General features: G+C 38.3%; 1 protein-coding gene across 1 annotated transcript; it reads left to right on the plus strand.

Moving 5' to 3' along the window:
• The first annotated feature begins 963 nt into the window (after positions 1–963).
• Positions 964–25,143, plus strand: LOC148864362 (Metal-dependent protein hydrolase). Its single transcript, XM_088980457.1, has 7 exons — positions 964–1,309; positions 1,422–1,568; positions 8,281–8,379; positions 15,153–15,344; positions 15,707–15,826; positions 24,163–24,234; positions 24,502–25,143. Exons 1-7 carry the CDS (start codon positions 1,061–1,063, stop codon positions 24,724–24,726), a joined length of 1,104 nt encoding a protein of 367 aa, XP_088836583.1. The 5' UTR covers positions 964–1,060; the 3' UTR covers positions 24,727–25,143.
• The last annotated feature ends 597 nt before the right edge of the window (positions 25,144–25,740 follow it).

The raw sequence follows: 25,740 nt of genomic DNA on the forward strand, positions 1-25,740 counted from the left end.
GCAAACTTTGATTGGCCGAAGAAGCAAAGTATGCAAGTTGCTGCAGCCAAAGTAAATTCCTATATAATTAAGGTCCCGTTTGGTTGATAGGAATAGGGGTTTGGAATCGGAATCACCCAATCTGATTCTAACTGTTTGGTTGGGTGGAATTGGAATCCCATTTTCATTTCCGTTGGAATGACATTCCTCCATTTGAGGGAATGGCCATTCCTTGCCCCTCCATTGGGAATGAAATCCCATTCCTGTTGATTTTAATTCCCATTTCCATTCCTGTTTGAACCAAACAGATTATGGGAATTGACCATTTTGATTCCGATTCCAGAACAGACCCTAAAAAAATGGGAAATTGTCTAAAACTCACCATGAATTTTCAGCATTTCTCTTGAAATCACCACAAATTTTCTAAATGTCTAAAACTCACCATGTCACTAACTTGACATTAAAGAAACTAACATATATTAATATATTACCATTTTAACCTTTATAGAAAAAAATAAAATATATACAAAATAAATTAACGGGTGTTAATATATTACCATTTTGATATTTAGACATGAAAAAAGGAAAAAGTTCAAAAAAATATTTTCAAATATAAAATACATAAAAATATAGAAATTATAAAAATTGCAAACAAAATAAAAAAATATTTCAAATTATAAAAACTATAGAAAATATCGGAAAATTTATAGATTATAGAAAATAGAAAAATATGAAAAAACATAAATTATAAAAAACATTGCAAATTATAACAAAACACTGCAAAAGCAAAAAAAAAAAAGCATCAACAATGCGAAGTTGAGTTTTGGAAAATAAAAATTTAATGACACAGTGAGTTTTAGACATTTTAAAAAGTTGTAATGAATTTAAGAGAAATATTGAAAACTTATGGTGAATTTTAAACAATTTCCCTTAAAAAATAAATAGAAACAAAAGTACCCACAGTAGCCCGTAGAGTCGACAGTAGCGACCAGTGAGCAGACACGACCCGGTTCCGAGTCTAAAGCCTATAGGCTCGCCTTGTGTTTTATAAGAAAGTGTAGGGGCTAAATCCAAACGAGGCATGCTTTCGTTTAGAGGTTTTAGCCAGAAAGTCTTCTTGTTTCAGAGATACACCAGTGTTCCTCTCATGGCGACTCTGGGTGGTTCTAGGGTTTCTGCTTTCTCCACCGGTTCTCCCATTAATCCTCCTCCTAAGCGAGTAGGTACTCACAACGGTAGCTTTCACTGCGACGAAGCTCTTGGCTGCTTCATGATGCGCCTCACCGAGAAATTCTCCGGTGCCGAAATAGTGCGAACTAGGGATCCTCAGGTGTGCTTTCTAAAAACTCTTTATTTTTTCCCTCCCAATAAATATCTAAAGTTTTTAGAGTATTGCTCGTGTCTCGTATTCACTTCTTAGTCGAATTGCTTTGATAATGCAGGTATTGGACACGCTTGATGCCGTACTTGATGTTGGTGGCGTGTATGATCCTAACCGAGATCGTTATGATCACCATCAGAAATGTTTTGGTGAAGTTTTTGGCCATGGGTTCACTACCAAGCTCAGTAGTGCTGGGCTTGTCTACAAGGTAGGCAATCCGACATTTCTAGTATATCCAGTTAAAGGAATTGCATAAATGCATATTCGTCATATTAAAATATGAACCAGGAAAAGGGATGGCGTTTGCAAACAGTTAGCTTTTTTCTTTTCGTTAGCTCGATGTTCTTGGCCTTCCAATCCATATTCTGCATACTGTTTATTTGTTTTTCATTTTCCTGATTTCTTATCCATCACATTTGTTTATCCTGATAATAAATTAACCGTCATTTGACCATTTATATTCTCTAAATACTATTGCTCTTCTCGTTTGCGTGCTCCTTCTAGTTATTCCAAAATAAATTTAAGAACAGCAGGGGCTTCAATGCTCAAACCATGCCGGAGTGCCTGACAGAGGAAATATTGAAATAATTAATATATGGTTTAATAGCCATTATTTCTATGCCATTTCTTTTGCATATCCGCTTTGCCAATTTCTAGGTTCCTGGTCTAAATTGGTGAAAGAAAGCCAAACCTAAAGTTGCCTACTTACTATATTTCAGAGTATACAGTATGGCAGTTAAGTGTTGAAAACTTGAAATTAGAAAGTTTTGAGGGATTTTATTAGTTGTTGATTGGGCTAGTGACTAGGATTCAATGGGGTTACATTGGGGCTGTAGGCCAGAACCAGGATTAAGCTCATGGAATTTACAATAAGAAAGGTTGAGTATAAATTGCTCAAAATTTAAGAAATTAATTAGAAATAAAATTCAGAAATCTGAAGTTAAGAAAAGAATTGGGGTTCCACATTTGGGAATTTAGGGTTCAAATTCAAGATGAAAGACTGTTGAAGGATCCAATCCTATTTTACATTTTTTACAAGAATTAGCACAATAACTGTCCTGAAAAATGTATCACATGGCATCAGAATAAATCTTCATGCTAGAAATCATGGCGAAACACCAAAGCACAAACTTGAATGGTTAGGGGTGACCACTGGATCAGGTTTTGTATGGGTTGGGTTGTTATGAACCCATTTCTGCTAACTTGCAACCAATGAGGTCTCTTGCATGAAAGAGAAGGGTTGGAATGGATAGTATGGTGGTTGCATCTCTTTAAAGGTTGGGAGGTGGGAAGGAATAGTGTGGTGGTTTTCCATCTCTAGTTTGCAAATGACACTTTGATCATTTGTGATAGGGAAAATACAGATGGGGTTGAAAACTTGAAGCTAGTTAGCCTCTTTGAAAGAATGTGCAACTTGAAAATCAATTGGAATAAGAGTGTGGTGGTGGGTATAAATGTTTTTGAAGAGGAGTTGGGTTCATTTGCAGAGATTCTGGGGTGTGAGAGAGGTGTGTGGCCTTTAAAATATTTTGGCTTACTTGGTGGCAATCTGAGGTCTATCAACTTTTGGAACCCTGTGGTGGAGAGAATTGAGAAAAGGCTTGCAGGTTGGAAAAGGAATTACATCTCTTTAGGGGGAAGAATTACATTGATCAAATCCACCTTGGCTAACCTCCCCGTCTATTTTATGTCTATCTTTAGGATGCCTCAAGTAGTTGCGAAGAGAATAGAAAAATTGATGAGAGACTTATAGTGGGAGCCAGGAGATGGAAAAAAAAAGAGATCATTTGGTTAGGTGGGAGAAGGTGGCAAAAGGAAGGAAAGGGGTGGGTTGGGTCTAGGCAACATTAGGAAGAAAAACATTGCTCTGGTGCTTCCCCTTGGAGAATGATAAATTGTGGCATAAAGTGGTGTCAAGTATTCATGGGCTTTTTAGGAACAGTTAGGATGCCGGTATTCTGCAAAGAGCTAACCATCCTACACCGTGGAAAGAATGCATTGTATTCTTCCTTAATTCCTTGAGCACATTAGGTATGACTTGTCCTTTGGTAATAGGATCAAATTCTACGAAGATGTGTGGGTTGGGGATCTTCCCTTGAAGGTCGTGTTCCCTTATTTGCGCATGCTCTTTCAAGCCTTAATGAAAATCCTATGTCTGATTTCTTTGGGTCTTCTTCTTCCCCTAATGAGGGTTGGAACTTGGGGTTCGTGAGAAACCTAAGAGAGCCTAAAATCCCTTCAATGTCTAACCTTTTGAATATCTTGGACAACTTGGTTTTTGATGAGTATGGGGAAGATAGATGGATGTGGAATCTCAGTCCCTCTAGGTTTTTCACTTGCAAATCCTTTTTCTCTTCACCAGTGGTCTCTACCCCATCCCATTCCTTCCCTGTTAAAGAAGTCTGGTGTGCCCCTATCCCCACAAAAATTAGTGCCTTCTGTTGGGAAGCTTGTCATGAGAGTGTCAACACGAGTGATTTGTTGCACAGGAAAAGAAAAGGCCAAATTGGTGTTTGTCTCCCAATCGATGCATTTTTTTGTGTAATTTGAATGGTGAGAGTGCTTTCCATTTCTTTATTTCCCGCCCTTTTGTTTGTTGTATTTGGGAATGGTTGTGCTCTCTCTTTGGTTGCAGGTGGATCCCTTCTCTTAGTTTATAAAGTCTCTTTAGCCCATCCTTCCTAAGATGCACAAAAAGAAGAGGCAGAATTTTGTGGAAGTGTGCTACAACAATCGTGTGGACTATTTGGGAGAAAAGGAACTTAAGAATCTTTGAGGATAAAGAAACAAGTAATTTTGGAGACTATTACAATTAGAGTTTCTCATTGCGTGAGGACTTTGAAGCTATTCTTTGATTTCTCAGTGGAGGACTTTTCCGAAATTGGACTATTCTTTGATTTCAGACCCTAACATAGACTTGTTCGAGCTTGCCTCGAGGGGCGTGGTACAAAGGCGACTCATAAAATCAAGAATGCAATATGTTTTACATCACATTAGTTACTTGAAGCATGCAATTAAGGAGAATAGGAGATTGTGGGTTTTACACAAGGTTCAAAGTATTGATACGTATCGGCCCATATCAGCCGATACATATCGTGCTGATGGGTTCCCAATGCGCCCCCTCCAAGGGTTGTATTGGGTTAGACACTGGTTCAGAGGGTAGCCGGGCCTTAAACCGAACCCTCTGAATTGGTTTCGAAAAAAATAAATAAAACCTAAAAAAAAGTACCAATATAGGCCGATACACCCTACCTGTCGATACTTTGAACCTTGGTTTTACATGCTTGAAAATGCTTTATATGTTTGCTTTTATTTTTTAATTTTCATTTGAATACGCTTTACATGTTATGTTTATGTATTTTAATTTTAGATAATAGGTTTTTTAAAACATTTATTTTAAAATTTAAGTTTATATTTTTTATTAACATTATGTTTAATATGTTTTGAAATTTTTGCATTTTTTAAAGTTTTGGCATTTTTTTTGAATTTTTAGTTTTTTTTTTGGTTATTTTGTGCCTTGCTTAAAAAGGTGTGCGCCTCACCTTGTTCCTCGGGAGCAAATTGGCCCTTGCGCTTTTTTTGCGCCTTGCGCTTTTAAAACACTGGGGTGATTAAGTCAGAGCTTATCTCTTGGCGGCTATTGTTGGGGTGCAAAAAGCCAAGGAAATGGGGATTACAAGATTGATAATAGAAGGAGATTCAAAAATAGTCATTGACTGGCTGAAAAAAAGAGAAGGGGTATTATGACAATTCAGAAATGAACTCAGACAGTTTAAGATGCTGTCAAGACATATGCAAATTCAGTTAAGATGGGTTAGGAGGTTTGCTAATGGTTTGGCAGATGGATTTGCTAAACAAGGAGTGATTCTTTGCTGTATTGGGTGTTATTTCTAACAATTTCCTGTTGTACTATTTTCTTTTAAATTTCGTTATGTGCTGATAAAAAAGAAGGGTTGGAATGAGTGAGAAAGGCTACAAAAGAGGAACAGGAGATAAGACAAAGACTGTATTATCATGCTGTTGAGTAGAATAACGACTGAGGGGGAATCTATACCAAGCAGACTAGTCATTTTGGGCCTGCTTCAACCAAAGTACCTGATTTAGGAACTAGGGTAGTGATTGGGGTTCCTGCCCTGACATTTCCTTGCCAAAACCATCCTATCAAGTTTAGGCTAGAGTTGGTTGTCTAATTAATCTGCTGCATTGCCATTCCTACCTAAACTTTTGGCCAAAAAGAAATAGAAATAAACTCAAGTGAAGTTGGTTACAATATCTTAACAAAACCCTAGAAATTATGGTGCACTTGACACGCTTAAGTGGGCTTTTGGTCTTGTTAGCACAAACTTTAGGGGCTGCTCCTTCCCCCTACATCTCGGATATAACATTATGCTTATTTATAGGATTAGTTAATGGAATGTTTTTTTTTTGATGAATGAGTAAGTAATTTTACTAAAGAGAATAAAGAAGAGTACAAAAAGCTTTAGAGGAGGCATGGGATGCTACCTCCCCTTTAGGATGAGTACAAATGGAAGTTAACTGATCTGCTTGGAGGAGGCACAAATGGAACGGATTTGCTGATCTGCTAATCCACTGGAAGTTAATGACATATTCCTTGTGATCCGTTTTACTTTTTTCAAGAGATCACTGTAGCCCCAAATAGCACTGTTCGGATTCAGCAGCCAACCCACTATCACCTTGGAGTCTCCTTCTACTAGTAGGTTCTGCACCCCAAGTTGGTTAATGGAATGGATTGACATATAAGCTCATAACTCTATATTTTTATCTTGTCCTGTTTTTTTATTTTTGATTGGTAACTATGTCTCTATTTAGTGTTCCCTATGTATATATTTTAAATTTAACAAGGTCCTTGCATAAAGAAATATTTTTCTGATAATAAAATAAAAATTACATTAAAGAAAAAAGTGAGTGCAAGAAAAGGTGACCAGAAGTCACCTTGAGAAACAGAAACCGACCCTTCTCTCAAAGAACTCCCTGATCAAACCCTCAATACCTCAACCAAAAAAAGAAAACAAACTCTTCAACATCAACAAGAACTACAACCACCCAACCAATAAAAGCATGAAAATCCCATTAAATTGACACCCAACCCTCACTAAACTTAATCAGGAATTATATACTTGATTATCCAACAACTTCATAATCTTGCAAATGATCCCCTTTATTTTTCTTACCAATTTTCTTCACCTTTTTGATATGTCCAACCCCAAATAAGTCTTCAGGCAAAAACTAAACCCGAACAGTTTTGGTTATTTTTCTGACTTCTGAACCGCCCAACAGCATTGGGAAGATTCTCAGAAATCTTTGACTCCTTAAAACTAGCATTGATCCTCTTTAACTCCAAGATTGAATCCTTCTTAAAGGTCTGATCTGCACCTGACACTCCAACATCAGGATTAGGATCCCCACTGCCACTGAAAGAGTTACTCTGTCCTGACCATTTTCAGAACTTGAATTAAAGCCAGCCACAACAGGATCAAGTTTATCTATTTTTCTGTCCTTAGAAGGCACAGTATACTTTTACTCCAGTTACTTATTTTTCTTGCAAATTCCTCCTCCCAAGGAAAAACAAATCCGGAGATTTGCTTACCTCCTCTTCAGTATCCACCACTGTCTCCAAATCAATTAATCTTTCAATCACATGAGTCTCGTCAATAACTACAACTTCCTCATGCGAATCAAAACCTTCATCTGCTTCATCTCCGACCTTAACAACTTTGAACTGGCTTAGTTCTATACCTTATCTTTTTTCTATAAATATTTGAACTCGGAGTTTCATGTTCAGATTTCACGTCATGGCCCTCTCTTACTTCATCACTAACACCTTCCACAGTCTTGAACCCCCTTTCTGTATCAATCTCAAATTCACCACAATCTTTTATTTCAAGCCCAATTCTTTTCTCAGCCATACCTTCCTTAAGACAATTGACTTCTTCTCCTACACCCTTAGTCCTTTACTTCCCTCTGATTCTTTCCGACTCCCAACAGTTAAAACCCCATCCCCAACAACACACACCGACCTCCCTCTCTCAACTCCAACACCCAACCCTTCTGAAATTGCATGAAACCTACCATTTAGATCTCCTTCCTTCACAAAACTCTCATCCTTTTCTTGTCCAGCTGTACCGATCCTCCTCCCATCCTCTCCAAATCTTCCTGGTTCACTTAACACCCCTCTTTCCCCTCCTTGCTTATTCTCACAACCTTCTGAAGAACCTCTTACCTCTGTGATCACAACATTGAAGTCAATGAGCTCGACTAGGGTTTCAGAATGAACAACACCACCTTTATCTCCTCCCCCTCATCCTTTTCCTGAAGCTGAAAATTCACAGGCACAGCATAGAATGGAGCTTGACCACCCTCTTCAACTTGATCAGTTTGCTCTTTAATGTTAGAAACCTTTGCATCCTCCTCATCTACATCAGGATATGTCTCCACATGGTTGTACCTAATTACAATCCAGATCCACTCATCTGTGTTAGGCAAAAACTAAGTTTTTCAATGTTTCGAAAATATTGGGTCAGTTTTTATAATTAATTTGCTATGTGATCACTTTCTATTGATTCTATTTGAGGATATTGTTGTAATAAGATTGACCACATTCTAAGTGGCCTGTGGTTTTGTACAAAAGGGATGTAGGCTAAAAGCATAGGCAGACATGATTTTATTGGGGAGAAAGGATCCCGTGGTCTTGGACTCTCATATGCGGTTAAGTTGACTTGGTAGATCTGTTTCCTAGCTTTTATGCTGCTTAAGTTAACACAACAACCTTCATTAAGTCCAACTATTCAGGAACTTGAACACATAACTCTAGTTTGTGCTTCATGTTTAACTTTCAATCTAGTCAAAACGTCATTGGTCTTTCCTTTCCAGAAAATCCAACATGATTTTTCCTTATCCAGCATTTTGGGATGGAGATAATTGCAAAGGAGCTTCAGCTTGATAAAGGACATCCTGATGTGCATCGGTTATTTCTGGCTATCTACAAAAGCTTTATGGAGGTGATAAATTCTGCACATTTTAACACATACTACATTCTTTTCAATTCTGTCAATATACTGCTATTTTATTTTTTTATTGTTAATATATTGTTATCTTCTGAATATCCATGTACCATGTGATATTATCATATATCATTGAATCTGGTGTTTGTGTCTTATCCGTAAATCTTAGTATTGTATTACTTTGTTTGCTTACAACTTTTTCTAATAATACATGCTATTTTTTAATCTATTTGAATTCTGCACCAAATGGTATCAAGGTGGTTCACGTTCATAGTGGTCATATCTGTCCTGTATAGCTGTTTATATTATAGGTTTCAGTGTCCACATGGATACTTGTCACATATATATATATATAGGTAAAATTGCCCTTCCATCATTTGTTCTCTTGATGCAGCTGATCCCATATATTTGGGACAAGGTTCATATGATGGTGATATGTCATACATTTCTATTCCCATTTTCTTTTAATTTAGGAGCTTGTTTCATCTTAATTCTTTATTTAATACTATTTATGCATGTTTTCCAGATATCCATAATGGTTTATCAAATTAATTATTTTAGGCCTCACCAAGTCTGCTGTTGTTAAAATTCATCTTTCCTGCTTGGCATTACAAGATTGACATCAAATAGTGGCATGATTAGTTGGGTCTTTAGTTGGATGTATTTATTTTTTTGCCTGGTCTCTTGGCACAGGGATCAGATCCCAATATGCATGAAATTTGGTTAAGCATAGTTAGTAGGCTTTCCCTTTGGGATGAAATTTAAATCTATCATATTTGGGTGGACTTAGAAAAGCCTATTTATTGACCGTCTTTGCCAAAACTACTGTAACCTATTATACTCTTTGTTTCTTGGGGTTATCATATTGAATGGTTTAATTAATGAAGTAGGATGATAGCCTGATAACAAGAAAATAGGATGGGAGAAAGAGTGAAAATTAGTTGGTGGCATTGTCAGAGAAGTTGAACAGTGTCTGAGGTTAGGTTACAAAAGGGAGTGCTAACTATTTGTGAATGGTGACAAAGATGGAAGGCATAATGATGGGGGGGGGTATGATCCAAAATGGTCAAGTTTGGGAGGACAATTGATAAAGGGCATCTTTGAAGATTCCAAACCATACAAGGGAAATAAGGCAGTTGGCAAGGGACTTGGTAAATAATCTACAAACAAGATCAAAGTTCATCAGATTCATTGGGACCTAGGTTTTAGAAGAGGCCCAAGACAAAGTGAATATGCTTCTCTTGTTCACTTACTTGGGCGGTGTTCGACACTGCGTTCATCTCGTGGACATGACCGAACCACGGGATGAAGACCCATTCGATTGGGTGTGGACAGGGCCGGTCCCATCCACACCCCAATATAGCGTGGACTGGTCCCGTCCACACCCCAATGTATCATCAACAGGAAAACTCGTGGATATGTCCCCTCCACGGTTTATTTTTGATCCCATGCTTAAGGAGCAGGGTTTAGAGGCTGTGTGATCTAAGACAGACTACAGATACACAGAGATACACCTTCAGTTTTATCTCTGAAGTTCCTACAGTTGCATTTCGGTTGTATGATCTAAAATATTAATTATTTTACTTAATTTTTTAATTTTTATAAAATTTTAATGTTTTTACCAATAAAATATTATTTTTAAATATTTAAAATATATTTTTAATTATTTTACTATTGTTTTATAAGAAAATAATATTTATTGGTTAATTAATTTGGTGATGCATTTTTTTTTAAATATTTATCATATAAAATGCGAAAGTTAGATATTTATGATTAACTATGTATATCATTCATACAATGTGTATGAGATACATGGAATAAAAAAAGTGTGGTGTGGACAAGTCTACACAGTTTGCCCACAGTTCAGAACAGCTGTGGACTGTCGTGTGGTGTGGATTGGTCCCTGCCACAGGGCGTGGTGTGGACCAGTCCACACCCACCAATTTTGCATTCACACTATAGAACACCCCCTTGGTCTTTTGGAGATAGTGTTCTTGAATCAAAATATTGAGGACACTAGGATCTGGTCAACCTCTCCTGGTGGCCTTTTCATTTGCTCCTCTTTTATCAGAAACCCCACCCTGCTTATTTCTTCAGGATTTGACTTCCCGGTGAAAGAGATTTGGAGTAAGCCTATTCCACCTAAGATTCAAGTTTTCAACTGGGGAATTTTACTTGGAAGGATTAATAGTTGTAATATTCTATAGAGAAGAAGGCCTAACTCTTGCCTTTCTCCTCATATATACTTTTTATGCAAGGCTAGTGGCGAAACTAGGCTGTTCTTTAGTGCATTGCATTTGGAAGTATTTCTGTTCTCTTTTAGGTTGCAGTTGAGATCCTCCACAAGATGTAGTTGGTATTTTCAATTCTAACTTCCTGAGGCAACCAAAGAAAAGAGGGAGGATTTTGTGGAGGCTTGCAAAGACGGCAATCGTTTGAGTTGTTTGGGAGAAAGAAATGGAAGACTCTCTGAGAGCTGAAATTTTGGCTCTCCTACAAGGCCTGAGATTTTCCAAGCAATGGGGATTTCAGAACTTTGAGGTGGAGGGGGACTCTAAACTGTTAATACGGTGTCTGCAGACAAAAAGGTTGGGTGTATGGACTTTTAGACAACAAATAAGGGAAATAATCTGCATGGCAAGGGATGTTGGAGTAACTTTCAAATGGGTAAGGAGGTCAGCCAACTCTGTGGCAGATAGTTTGGCAAAGCAGGGGACCTTCAGGGAAAACTTCTATTGGGCTGTATTGTAATTCTTGAAGTTGATTGGAGTCAACACTCATATTCTGAGTGTTTGACAGTGTATGTTGTTTAATTGATATCTTCAATGAAAGTTATTGTTTCCAATCAAAAAGAAGAAAAGAAAGAAAGAAAGAAATGGAAGACTTTTCAATGGGAAGAGTAGATCATTGGAGAAGGTAATAGACAACATAACGATAAGGGTTACATATTGGTTAAAAACCTTGGAAAGTTTTCAAAAGTTCTCTGTAAATGTGATAATAAGAGCCTTGACTGATGTGGCACAATCTTCTAGAGTAAAAGATATGATAAAGATGGATCGGAAACCTCTAGAAGGCAACAGAGTAAAACTCAACTTTGATGGAAGCTCTTTCGGAAATCTGGGCATGGTAGGAATAGGAGGTGTATACAGGGACTAGGAAAGCTGGATATTAGCCTTGTATTCAGGGCCTATTGGAATGGGAAACTCTTTGAAAGCTGAACTGATGGCTTTGCTTCAGGGTCTAAGATTAGCACAACACTTGGGCTATAGACAGGTGGAGGTGGAAGGGGACTCAAAACTAATTATTTCCTGGGCAAGCTGCAATAGACACATCCCCCGGACTCTCAGACATGTTTTTAGGGAAGTGGAAAGTATTGCAAAGGAGTTAAATACTGACTTCAGTTGGGTGAGAAGGACAACAAATGAGATAGCTAATTCCCTTGCTAAGCAAGGGCCTTTGAGGCAGCAACTGTTTTGGGTTTCTATGTTCCAGCTCTTGTATTGACAGTCCTGTTAATTGAATGTTACTTTTAACTCCATTTTTTCATCATTTTTAATAAAAACCTTTTCTGCTGATTAAAAAAAATGTATTCTGGCGGCACTTGTAAGGTGGTTATTTGCATCATTGTATGTAAAAAAACATAATGTGTGCACAGTTTTTAAGAGCTGCAAACTAACTGAGGCTTTGAGTTTATGGTTTATTTAGTTTTTTTTCACTGCTAAATTGTGTTGATCTGTTACAACTTGTGGGGATACGTAATAGAAGTATCTTTGAAGATTCAAAACCATCAAGGAATGCTGAAAGTTGATATCAGATAATTATGCTTGTTGTATAAAATGCTTGTTTAGAATGCAAATTAATTGATCAGATATGTATGTTGATTGTTAAATTGGCTAGTTTTCCTCCACTAAAATGCACAAATTTGTTTATCCTAATATATAATAATTTTATTAAGCAAGAAAAAAATGTGAGAATGTGTCTTAGAAATGTAAAGAAAAAAAAAGCCAATTATATTGGGGAAATGTCTTCTGGAAATACACGGTAAATGTGAATAAAAAAACAAACCGGTGGGACCACCCTTTATCTCAAATAAGGGGTGATCAGAAAGTCAACTATTAATAAATTCTGATTAATTACCAGTAAAAAAAGTGAGATGCAATGAAAAGTTGTGCCAGCATTCCCTTGTATGTCCTGAGGGGTGAGGCTAGTTTTAACATGCTACCTCCTTTCAAACAACACTATACCCAATACAGCATCACTATTGTCCTTTAACCTGGTGGCCATTAACCCTAGTATAGGATATATGTATCACCTCTTGAGCAAGTTTGTTGCTCTCTGAATTCATCTAAATGAGGCATACATACAATTGGCTAAAGATCCAGCTCCTCTATGAAATGTCTCAAGTGTAATGGACCTATCTAATCTCCTTGTATCCATTCAATTATTACCAGTTAATCCCCTTCCAGGAGAATCATTTTCTGTAAATTTCCTTGGGTATGTTAACCAGCTCAAAATGCAAGGATGATTGAGCCCATCTAACAAAATGGAGCATTTATTATTTATTGTATTGTTCTAGTATTTATTTTCGTTCTTCTTATTGACCTTTTTCCTATTTGTGGAAACATTCAAAAGCATAATGTCTAAGCTTTTAATTGAAAATTACACTTACAGTAATTCAAATAATGCAAAAAAAGAAGAAAGGAGAGAAAGAGAAAGAAGTTTCAACAATAGGTTGTAGAAGAAGAGAAGGGAAGAGAGAAGAAGAATTCAAACTTCTCTCTCTAGCCCCCTTTCATCACTTTTATTAATCATTCTAAGTCTGAGTACAATTATTTGGATGCCCTTAATGGGGCGGCCAACACTAAAATAATTAAAGAAAATAAAAGAAGGCCCATAACTAAGAAATATAACTTTTAAATAATACTTAAAAGAAATAAAGAATACTAAGACCCATTTCGCCCATTCTCACTACACTCCCCTTGGTGCTGAGCATAGATGTCAATCATGCCTAGCTTGCTTTCATAATGTTGAAGCTTTGCCTTTGGAACTCCCTTAGTTAGAAAATCTGCTAGCTGCTCTTCTAATGCAATGAAAGGTAGGCACACCTCTCCTGAAGCCACTCTCTCTCTATCGTGTCTGTCTATCTGAATGTGCTTAGTTCTATCATGCTGAATTGGGTTGTGAGCAATGTTAATAGCAGCTTGGTTATCACAATACAACATCAGTAGCTCGTCACAAAGACATGCCTCCCAGATATGGGATTAATTAGCATCAATGGCTCGTCACGATAGGATTATTAACATATCTGGGAGGCTGAAGTGAGTAGACAGACAATGAACTGTCTTTTGCTCTCTTCACTGCTCACCATAGCATATGCCTTGGACAAAGTCACCTCATCCTTTGCTAAAACATTTTGCCTCACAATATCATACTCCAAATTAAGTCCAATGAGGAACTCAAAGACCTGATTTCTCTCCACCAACCTCCTATACGTTTCTGCATCCTTTTTGCAACCCCAAGCAACAGTCTCCATCAGATCAATCTCTTGCCAAAGAGATTTCCGCATAGAGAAGTAGACAGCTAAGGGCTTCTCCTCCTGTTTTAAGATTATTCACATCATGCTTCAATTTGTAGGCCCGAGCAACATTAAGCTTTTGGGAATAGGTCTCTGTGACACTATCCCACACTTCTTTTGCAGTTTCCATCCACAGGTAATGCTGACTAATGTGTGGTTGCTTAGAATTCACTAATCAACCCACTACTGTGTAGTTTTCCTGCATCCACCTTTCATAGGTAGGATCATCCTCTGCCGTTTTCTTCTTGCTCCTGATAGTATAACCTCATTTTCCTCTACTACACACATGTATCTTAATAGATTGAGGCCAAGCTAAATAATTGGTCCCATCTAGCTTCATAGTAGTCACTGCCCCAACAAGATTCTCCGCTGACCCCCCATGCCCAAATCTGGAATCTGTAGAATATTTGGTCTCTCCTATTGTTCTAAGCAAAGTACAACCTTTCAACCCCCCAAAATTAGGGTTTCACAGGGTCCTGTGGGATGGGGAGAAAGAAAGAAACTTCAACTGTCTCTACGACCTGTAACAAGGTCTCTCTAGTTATCTAGGGTTTTCGGGAAAAATCTCCAAGAACCTGCCATGAGCTTCAACTAAGGATGAAAAACCTCCACAAAACTTTCCAAAAACCTTCCTAACTGGGCTGCATAAGTAGCTGATTGATCGACTGATCAGTTCTCCATACACACTATGTATGGGCAAAGAAAGGAGAAAAAAGTTGAAAGTGAGAACCTGCTCTGATACCAAGTTGAGAATTACACCTACATTAATTCAAATAATGCAAGAAAAGAAGAAAAGAGAGAAAGAGAAAGAAGAAAGAAGTTTCAGCAATAGGTTGTGGAAGAAGAAAAGAAGGGAAGAGAGAAAAGAAGAGTTCGGACCTCTCTCTAGCCCCCTTTTATCACTTTTACTTATAAATCACTTTTATTAATAATTCAAAGTCTGAGTTCAATTACTTGGATGCCCTTAATGGGGCGGCCAGCACAAAAGAAATAATTAAAGAAAATAAAAGAAGGCCCATAACTAAGAAACATAATTTTTAAATACTACTTAAAAGAAATAAAGAACACTAAGGCGCATTCGGCCCATTCTCACTACACTTTTCTATGCATTGGTATTTAGATGCTAATTTAATAGAATATAATCTTTTTACTATGTAGAACCAATTGATTTGACATTTTTATTCCTTCATAACAGGCAATTGATTCTATTGACAATGGGATTAATCAATATGACACAGATCAGCCTCCCAGATATGTTAATAATACACACTTGTCTTCAAGAGTTGGAAGACTTAATTTGGATTGGATGGATCCTGACCAGTCAGCCGAGAAGGAAAATGAAGCGTTCCAGCATGCAATGAACCTGGCTGGAAGTGAATTTTTAGAGGTTTTTCCTCTACTTTTTATACAGTTTCTTATTTTCATCGTTTTATTTTTCTGTACCAAAATGTCTTCTTGGTTCGTTGATGTTAATCCTTTTAGTCTAGCCTCAAATAACAATGTATAATCTAAGCATCAACTATAGATTACTTCAGGGAGAGTATATACCTGTGATTTATGGGCATGGGTATGAGTTTGTGTTTTGACACTAATATGACATAGCAGACATGGGAAACCCCCAAAATCTTGAAACTGGAATATCCAACCTTGTTCTTGACATGCAACTTCATGTCAATATATGCCTGGCATTCTATATATGCATTTTTATAAATTAAATCTCATAAAGTTAACACAGTTTTCTATTTTCAGAGTGTTAGGTTTCATGTAAAATCATGGTTACCAGCACGTTCTATTGTTATTGAATGTCTTGCTGCAAGAGGAGATGTCGACTCCAGTGGAGAAATCATGGTGTTGAATAAATTTTGCCCTGTAAGTAGGAAATATATGTCTAAGCACTTTCACAATTTTTCCATATATATGGTTAAAAGCTAGTTTCTTAATGAAAGAAATTCATTTTCTTCTCACAATTTTCAGTTTCATGTTTGTGCTGGTGGTATTTTAAACTTTTGAGAAGTATCTTCTTTCATGAAAGAATATAATTTCTCTTAGTCAAGCTTGAACTTGTTACAGAAATTGTATGTATTCTATAATAATAGATTTCATCCCAGCCACAGCTAGCTTTTTTCTAAAGTTAGATGAAGTTATCTTTTGAAAAATTTCCAAATAAAATTGATAAACTGATAAATGCCCATTTTGAGCACCAGAGCATCTTCAAGATGGTCGTACAGAGATATAGATTTCTAAACATAAAAGGGAAGATTCACCATCTATTTGTTAGGTCACTACTCACTATAGAACTCTTTAATCAAAAACATATTCAGGATGAACTGAAAGGTATTTGTGCTCTAGTTGTTCCATAGGAATGGTAAAATCTTGTGTAAATAACACCATCCACATTCTCAGGAATCTATTGCTGGATTTAAATTCTTATGAAAATATCTTGTCTAGAAAGGGATAGACCCTTCATATAGAGATACTTTTGTCTTCTTATTTCCCCTAAGATGCATCTAAATTCTAAATTCTGAGACATATTTTAGATATATGTAAATCTCTATGATATGCATTTTGGGGATGCTTTTCAAAATTGCATCTCTTGAAATTCTGCTTTCTTAGCCCTGTTTTGGTTCCCTCTCCATGTTATGGTTTTTTAGGCCTAATCCACCCTTCTGCTGCAAATTCTAACTACAAATATGCTTTTTTCTTTTGATTTTTGTTTAGATCTGAAATTTTCCTTAGCAATAGTTGTGCTAATTTTTGTATTTAAGCTGGGTATGCATTTTTCTATTTCTATTTCTCCTTTTACTGTAGATATAACTAAATTAGGGAGAGTGCAGAAGTGCTAGGGTGTGAGGTCTCAGGATGGCCATTGAATTACTTGGGGCTGCCATTGGGTGATAATCCAAAGAGGGAGAGTTTCTGGAATCCGGTGGTGGAAAGATTTGAGAAGAGACTTGTTTCTTGGAAAAAGAATTACCTCTCTCTTGGAGGTAGGATGACACTAATTAAGGCTACTCTAGCAAATTTACCCATTTATTTCCTTTCATTGTTTAAAATCCTAGTAAAGGTTGCTAACAGATTGGAAAAGATGATGAGAGACTTCCTTTGGGACTCAAGAGAGGAGAAGAGGGACCATATGGTAAGCTGGAAGGTGGTGACCAAGAGTAAAAACAGTGGTGGGTTAGGGCTTGGGAACATTAGAGAAAGGAATTTGTCTCTTCTAGGGAAATGGTTGTGGAGATTCCCATTATAGAAGGAGAAATTACGGGCTAAAATAGTGGTAAGCATACATGGGCTGGAACTAAACGGATGGGATGCTGGAATCCGGGTTAGGACCACAAGTGCTTCGCCTTGGAAAGCCATTCATGATCTATTACCAGCCTTTTCCCCTTTTATCAGGTATGATGTGAATTCAGGTAATTCCGTAAAATTTTGGGAACAAACTTGGGCGGGGAATGCCCCTCTAAAGGACCGGTTTTCCTTCTTTCTATGCCCTAAAACAAAAAAAAAAAAAAGAAAAGAATCCTGGAAATCCTAGAGTGTTTGTTAAATGAAGCAGTGGTGGAAAACAATCAAAAGGGTTAGAGGGAGTTAGAGTAGAGGGTTTTGAGGAGGAGGGAGATAGAAGGGGGGAGACAAAAACATGGGAGGGAAGTAGAATGTCAAGTGTAAGAGATGTAATCAGTGAGGATTCTGTGGCGGGTTTTGTACAGAAATTGGGGTGCAATTTGAAAGATCCAAATGCTCTCAAAGTATTATTGAAAACAAAGAAAGAAGAAGCAAAATCTAAAAGGAGAAGAGTGAGTGAGGTTGAAAGGCTGCTAAAGGAGGTGGGAGGAGATAGATGTTGAAGATCAAAGGAGAAAGAAGGAAGAGGAATAACTGAGGGTAGGAGGGTCTAAGGGGGAAAGAAGTTAGTTAGATGAGGATCTTAAGCTGGAATGTCAGAGGTTTGGGAAGTGCTAGGAAGAGAGCAGTAATAAAAGAGGCCATCAAGAAAACAGACCCGAATGTGGTATTTTTGCAGGAGACCAAGAGAGCGGATTTTGACATTAGGTGGGCAATGAGTGTCTGGAGAGGCAGGGGGATTAGCTAGGCGGCTCTGCCTTCTTGGGGGTCTGCAGGGGGTGTTGTCACAATGTGGAAGAATGAAGTACTCATAGGTCAGGAAGAGTTAATAGGCCGATTTTCAATTTCCTTGAAGTTTAAACAAGTAGATGATGGATTTGAATGGGTTCTTACCAATGTATATGGTCCAAATGATTACAGAGAGAGAAGGAAGTTGTGGGAAGAACTGGCCGATATAAGGGGACTATGGGAAGGGCCTTGGTGTCTTGGAGGTGACTTTAATGTTATAAGATTCCTGGAAGAGACAAATAGTCCGACGTGGAGATCGACCTTGAGTATGAGGAAATTCAATCAATTTGTGGATGTTTACGAGCTTAAAGAGATTCCACTATCACATAGCTGTTTTACTTGGTACAATCTCCAAGTGAACACGATTTGCTCTAAGCTGGATAGATTTCTATTCTCAAATGACTGGGAATTACATTAATTATCAAAACAAAAAAAAAAAGACTAGGAAGAACATTGGGGGAATCTAAACTCTAGAGCATATCCAAGGGTGACTTTTGACCATTGGCCTATTGTAATCTGTAGGGAGAAAGTGAGAAGTGCTGGTCTTGCTCTCTTTAGGTTTGAAAACATGTGGCTAGGACACCCGGAGTTCATAAAGAAAGTCAAAGAGTGGTGGCTAGAAAGCAATCCAACAGTGAAATGGAGTGGAATGAGGTTTCATAAGAAGCTCCAATATTTGAAAGGCAAAATCAAGGAGTGGAATCTGTTAGAGTTTGGGAGATTGGAGGAAAGACAACAAATAGTGACTGCACAAATTGAGGACCTGGATGGCAAGGAAGAAAGGGGTTGTCTTACATAAGAAGATAAGGAGCTAAGATGGAAATTGCATAAACAGTTAGAGGATTATCTTCTTTAGGAGGAAATAAGTTGGAGACAAAAATCAAGGTGTAAATGGCTGAAGGAGGGGGATAGGAATTCCAAATTTTTTCATGTAGTGGCAAGTGGAAGAAGGAATTTTGTATGAAGTCTGGAGATTGAAGGGGTTACAATATCCACCCAAAGAGAAATAGCAGACTTTTGCAAATCACTTTAGGTCTATCTTTAGAAAACCCCTAAATAGTAGGGTGTGGATTGAGGGTATGGAATGGCCAACTTTGTAGATAGAGGACAGGGATTGGTTGGAAAGGAAATTTGAAGTGGAAGAGATAAGGGAGGTAGTGTTCGCTATGAATAGATCAAAGGCACCAGGCCCAGATGGTTTTACGATGACTTTTTATCAAGATTGCTGGGAGATATTAAGGGAAGATCTGTGGACTGTGTTTGATGAATTCCACTCTAGAGGGGTGATCAACCCAGGGCTGAACTCCACTTTTATTGCACTGGTTCCTAAGAAGAGGAATGCATGTCACCCAAAGGATTTCAGACCGATCAACCTAGTCAACAACTTTTATAAGATTATCACCAAGGTGCTATCCATCAGAATAAGGAAAGTGTTCCCAACAATTATAGCAGATAATCAAGGAGCTTTTGTGAAGGGGAGACAGATAACAGATCAGATTCTGGTAGCAAATGAGAGCTTGGAGGAGTTTAAGATATCCAAGAAAAAAGGGGTGATTTGTAAACTGGATTTGGAAAAGGCTTATGATTTGGTGGATTTGTCTTTCTTGATGGAGGTGATGATCGATTTTGGTTTTGGGGATAATTGGTGCAGATGGGTCTTGGGTTGTATTAGGAACTGCCATTAATCCATACTGGTAAATGGGACAGTGGTCGGTTTCTTCCCAGCCTTGAGAGGGATTAGGCAAGGAGACCCCCTCTCTCCCTTTTTATTTACTTTGGTAGCTGAAGTTCTGGGGAGACTAATTTATATAGCAGATTCCAGGGGCTTAATAAGAGGCTGGAGAGTTGGGAGGGAGCTTGTGCCACTCACACATTTGCAATTTGCATATGAGACCATACTCTTTTCTGAAGCAAGGGACCCTAACAGGATTAGAAATTTGAAGCTCACTATACCACTTTTTGAGCAAATGTCAAACCTTAAGGTGAATTTTGAGAAGAGTTGTATAATTGGGGTAAATATAGGCGAGGGGGAGATCTCTGACGCTGCAAACATCTTAGAATGTGCAATAGCAAATTGGCCCCTTAATTACCTTAGTTTGTCATTGGGTGATAGCCCTTAGAAAGGTGAGTTTTAGGTTCCGGTTGTGGAGAGGTTTGAAAAGAAATTAGCAACTTGGAAGAAAAATTATTTGTCTCTTGGAGGGAGAACCACTCTAATCAGGTCTACTTTAGCTAACCTTTCTGTTTACTTTTTGTCAATCTTCAAGTTTCTGACTAAGGTGGTTAGTAGATTAGAAAAACTAATGAGAGACTTTCTCTGGGAGACAGGGGAGGAGAAGGACCAACCATAGGGTGGGGTGGGAAATGGTTTGTAAGAGTAAGAGGGAGGGAGGTTTGGGTATCGGGAACATGAGTAGTAGGAATTTGGCTCTTATGGGGAAATGGCTTTGGAGGTTCTCATTGGAGAAGGACAAACTTTGGGTGAAGATAATGGGAAGCATTCATGGGGTTGCAACAAATGGATGGGACTCTAGCATTCTAGCAAGGAGTACAAGAGTGTCTCCTTGGAAAGATATTCAAGCTATTCTACCTTTATTTTCTCCATGGATCAGGTATGACTTGCACTCAAGCAATCTCATTAAATTTTGGGAACATGTTTGGATTGGGGACTCCACCCTAAAAGACCAATTCCCAAGCCTTTTTGCCCTTTCTGCTTTTAAAAATGAATCGGTGTCTTCATTCATTGTTTCTTCTAATTCTATTTTTGGGGTCGGCTAGAACTTGGGCCTGCGAAGAGATATCAGGGATAGAGCTTGATGGTATCTCATCACTGTTATCCATTCTTGAAGGGGTGTTCCTAGAGCCAACAAAGGCAGATAGTAGAATTTGGACTCTCACCCCCTCTGGTTCTTTCACTTGTGCCTCTCTTTCTTCAGTGCCTCACACATTCTTCTTCTCCTGGCTTGTCTTTCCCCATTAAAGAGGTGTGGTGTCATCCTATACCTCCTATGGGTCAGGTATGACTTGCACTCAAGCAATCTCATTAAATTTTGGGAACATGTTTGGATTGGGGACTCCACCCTAAAAGACCAATTCCCAAGCCTTTTTGCCCTTTCTGCTTTTAAAAATGAATCGGTGTCTTCATTCATTGTTTCTTCTAATTCTATTTTTGGGGTCGGCTAGAACTTGGGCCTGCGAAGAGATATCAGGGATAGAGCTTGATGGTATCTCATCACTGTTATCCATTCTTGAAGGGGTGTTCCTAGAGCCAACAAAGGCAGATAGTAGAATTTGGACTCTCACCCCCTCTGGTTCTTTCACTTGTGCCTCTCTTTCTTCAGTGCCTCACACATTCTTCTTCTCCTGGCTTGTCTTTCTCCATTAAAGAGGTGTGGTGTCATCCTATACCTCCTAAGGTTGGGAGTTTTTTGTTGGGAAGCCTTTCTAGAAAGAGTTAACACAACAGATTTACTTCAAAGAAAAAGACCCAATAGTTGTTTTTGTCCTCACTGGTGTGTCCTCTGTAAAGCTGATGGTGAGTTTGGTTATCACTTACTAATCTCCTATCGGTTCACTAACATCATTTGGGAGTGGTGTGCTTTTTTGTTTGGGTGCAGGTGGACCCCCCTTCGAATGTGCAAAGCCTATTCACATTTATGCCGTTTCGGCCAACAAAAAGGGCCAAGTTTATGTGGAGGTGTATGAGGGCTGCAGTCTGTTGGACTATTTGGGAGGAGAGAAATTCACAAATATTTACAGATAAGGAGCGAAGTTTGGAAGCATTGCTGGAGGTCATCCACATTAGGGTTATACACTGGCTGAAAACCTAGGCTCTGTTCGCAGAATTCTCAGCTAACGAGCTGCAAAGAAAGTGGAAGGAGATAGCAGAACTTGTTCCAATGAAGAAGGCCTCAAATGTTTGTTGGATCCCCCCACCCCATGACTTTGTTAAATTGAACTTTGATGGCAGCAGCTTGGGCAATCCAGGGCCATCCGGAATAGGAGTAATAAGAGATGAACAAGGGAAGCTGTTAGCTATGTATTCTGGACCAGTTGTGGTGGGAGATTCTTTGAGAGTTGAGATTCTTGCAGCTCTTGAAGGGGTACAAAGAATCAAGGATATGCATATTAACAAACTGATCATAGAAGGAGATTCTGAAGTGGTGGTAAACTGGCTGAAAGAGGATAGTCTTAGACTTTGGAATTACAGTAATGAAAAGAGGAAATTCAAGTGGCTGACTAAGGACATGGAAATCCAATACAAATGGGTAAAAAGAAGTGCGAACTCTTTGGCAAATGATCTAGCTAGACAAGGGGTGAACAGACATTCTATTTTCTGGGCTGTCTTGTAATTTTTGTTCTTTTGATGTTTAATGGTTGTTCTTGGGAGCTAAGATTGTTTAGCCCCCTTGCCCTGTAATTTTCTCATATTTTTAATATTAATTCAATCTACAGTTATTGATAAAAAAAAGAGCCAGTTTCCTCTTCCATCACCCCTTACTCCTCCAATTCTGGGTTTGGATGGAATCTGGGTCTGAGAAGCGCTGTGAGAGAACCTTGATAGTATTTCGAGTCTCCTCCAACTTCTTGGTGATGTTTTCTTAGACCCTGCTAAGGGAGACTCTAGAATCTGGATTCCCACCCCTACTGGTTTCTTCTCCTGTGCCTCATTCTTTAAGTGTAAAACCAGTCCAGCAGTCCTGTAACCCCCCCCCCCCCCCCTCCTTGTTAATGAGGTTTGGTGCAGGCCAATTCCTCCTAGGGTTGGTAGTTTTTGTTGGGAAGCCTTTCTGGAAAAAGTCAACACTAGTGGTTTGCTCCAAAAGAAGAGACCCAATACTTGTTTGTCCCCTCATTGGTGTGTTCTTTGTAAAGCTGATGGGGAAATTGGTTTTCATCTACTAGTGTCTTGCCAATTTGCAAAATCTATTTGGGAGTGGTTTTTCTCTTTGTTTGGGTGTACTTGGAATCCTCCATCAAATTTGCAAAGTTTTTTTGCTCCTTTTTTTAGGTGGTGTATGAAAAGGGGAAGGACTATGTGGAGAGGACCAAGGGCAGCAATCTGTTGGTCTCTATGGAAAGAAAGAAACTCCAGGATTTTCTCGGAAGCAGAGAAAGTGCTGAAGATCTGAGGGCTCTGATCCATATAAGGGCTGTATAGTGGATGAAATCCCTAGAGCTATTCACAGATTATATAGTGGATGACATGCTGAGGAAGTGGGGTGAGATTGCTAGCTGTACCCAGACTAAAACAATAATTGAGTGTGTGTTGGACTCCCCCACCTGTGGGTTTCATAAAACTAAACTTTGATGGAAGTAGCAGAGGGAACCCTGGACCATTAGGGATTGGGGGGTATTTTCAGGAACGAGAATGGGGTTGTTTCTGCCATGTTCTCAGGCCCAATTGGAGTGGGTGACTCTCTTAGAGCTGAGATCCAAGCAGTTATGGTAGGAGTCCAGAAGGCTAGGGAGATGGATATCAGGAAACTCATAATTGAAGGGGATTTGGAGGTGTGGTGGTAGGTTGGTTGAATAAAGACGACAGTGGTTTATGGAGTTATAGCAATGTGAGGAGGAAATTCAGATGGCTGGTTCAAGAAATGGAAGTTAAAATCAGATGGGTAAAAAGATCAGCTAACTTTCAATGTTTTGGGCACAGATGTAGTTTAATTTTCGTATTTTTCCTTTCTCTCTCTCTCTCTCTCGTTTCCTTTCTTGGGGCTCAAGCTGATTTTGGAAGATAAGAAAGTTTGTCTTCCTCTTTGTGATTTTATTGTGATAATTAATGAATTGTGTTATTGATAAAAAAAAAACTTTCTGTTAGTCAGCTTCTAGATTCTTCTTCACTTCAGAACCCTCTGCAAGGTTTTATTTTTCTAGCATTTCTATCCTTTAGCTGATGTTTAATTTGCTTCTCTTGATTCTTGTATATGTCTATTAGCATGTTACTTCAAACCTATGTTTGTATTTTACATGATAATATTTCTCGCTAATGTCATGTGATTCATCGTTTACAGTTAATTGCTTTCTTTGAGTTTAGCAGATCTTCATTGAGTTGGTTTGTTTTACAGTGGAAGCTTCACTTATTTGAACTCGAGGTGGAGATGAAGATTGATCCTCCGATTAAATATGTTCTTTATCAGGTACTTTAGCCACCTTCCAGCATAATTTAATTTAGTATTGTGCATGCATCATATTAATTAATTTAACCAAATAGCAAATGTATTTCTCATGGGAGTAAATGTTCCATGGAAAATTTATTGTTGTGACTCCATATTTTTTTGCTTGGGGGGGAGGGTGGTATTTTTGGGTTTGCCTATTCTTCAAATTTGTAAATTTTGTTTTGTAAGATGACCGGTATAATTCTTTCATTCTGGTCTAATAAAAAATTCTTTCATTATGATCTGTAGGATGATAGAAGCAAAAATTGGCGAGTGCAGGCAGTGGCAATATCTCCTGATAAATTTGAGAGCCGCAAGCCATTGCCTTCTCCATGGAGGGGCTTGAGAGATGACGAGCTATCAAAGGAGTCGGGAATTCCTGGTTGTGTTTTTGTCCATATGAGTGGGTTTATTGGTGGAAATCAGAGTTGTGAGGGTGCTTTATCTATGGCAAGAGCTGCTTTGAAGTTTTAGTCAATGAAGAGAGTTGTCACCATCAGCTAATTTATCAGTGCATGGTTTTCTTCCGATGGCATCTGAACTGGGTTTCTGGACTAGCTTCTTCATTCCTGTGTTGCATGAGTTTCTTCTACATATATCAGGTATTGGTTGCTGGGTCCAAATAGGTCTCGCCACCGGGTCATGGTTTTCAGTTTTAACTGCTAGCATGGTGTACAATCTGCAGTTTTCTTGGCTTTGGGGCCAAAGAAGTACTATGATGCTTATTCTTCTCCAGGGATTAAATACCTTGGCGTTTTACATTTTCTACTTTGCGGTTGAATATTTATGAGTTGATTAGTTCAACTTCATGAACTCTCTTTTTTCCATCACACAGCATTGATACACTTGGATTCATTCTTTGAAATATTTGGAAATTGAGATTATCTAGCCTATCATCGTGTTTATTGATTAAAATAAAAAAAACTACGGAGTTATTTATCTCTATGGCACGCAGTGTTTTGCCATACTAATGCTGCAAATCCCTTCTTTATGGAAGCATACTGCATACCATCATCAAAATGCGCTGGGATTGATCTGGTTCAAGTTGATTTTTTGCCTTGTGCAATTTCTTACACGGGATCACAGAATGGTATATTATGATGTACGAGTGGCTTTATGCAAAGTGATATCCCATGTTTATTCTAGTGTAGAGAGGGCGTGGTAATTTCTTAGTCAGGTTTATTTTTTTGGCATAAATCATCGGAAAACTTGCAATTGGTTCCAGGCTTCTAGTCAATGTATCAAATTTGAAGATATGACATTGATTTGATAATTTTGTAACTTGCAACTAAACTCTTGCGGTTCTAGCCGAGGTGTTGAATTCTGTTTTTTTTTTTTTTTTTTGGGTATTCAATCGTACGCCTGAATCCCGTAATTCATTTTTCCTCTTTTGGAATAGTACAGCGTCACACTAATAATAACCCTTCTCCAAAGGCAGTGGTAGGCTGGTAGCTATCGTGTTTCAAATCTGCACTTCTAGAACAAACC

The sequence above is a fragment of the Nelumbo lutea genome, chromosome 3, assembly GCF_056320005.1.
Source record: "Nelumbo lutea isolate HS-2025 chromosome 3, American lotus-T2T, whole genome shotgun sequence".
Classification (NCBI taxonomy): Eukaryota; Viridiplantae; Streptophyta; class Magnoliopsida; order Proteales; family Nelumbonaceae; genus Nelumbo; species Nelumbo lutea.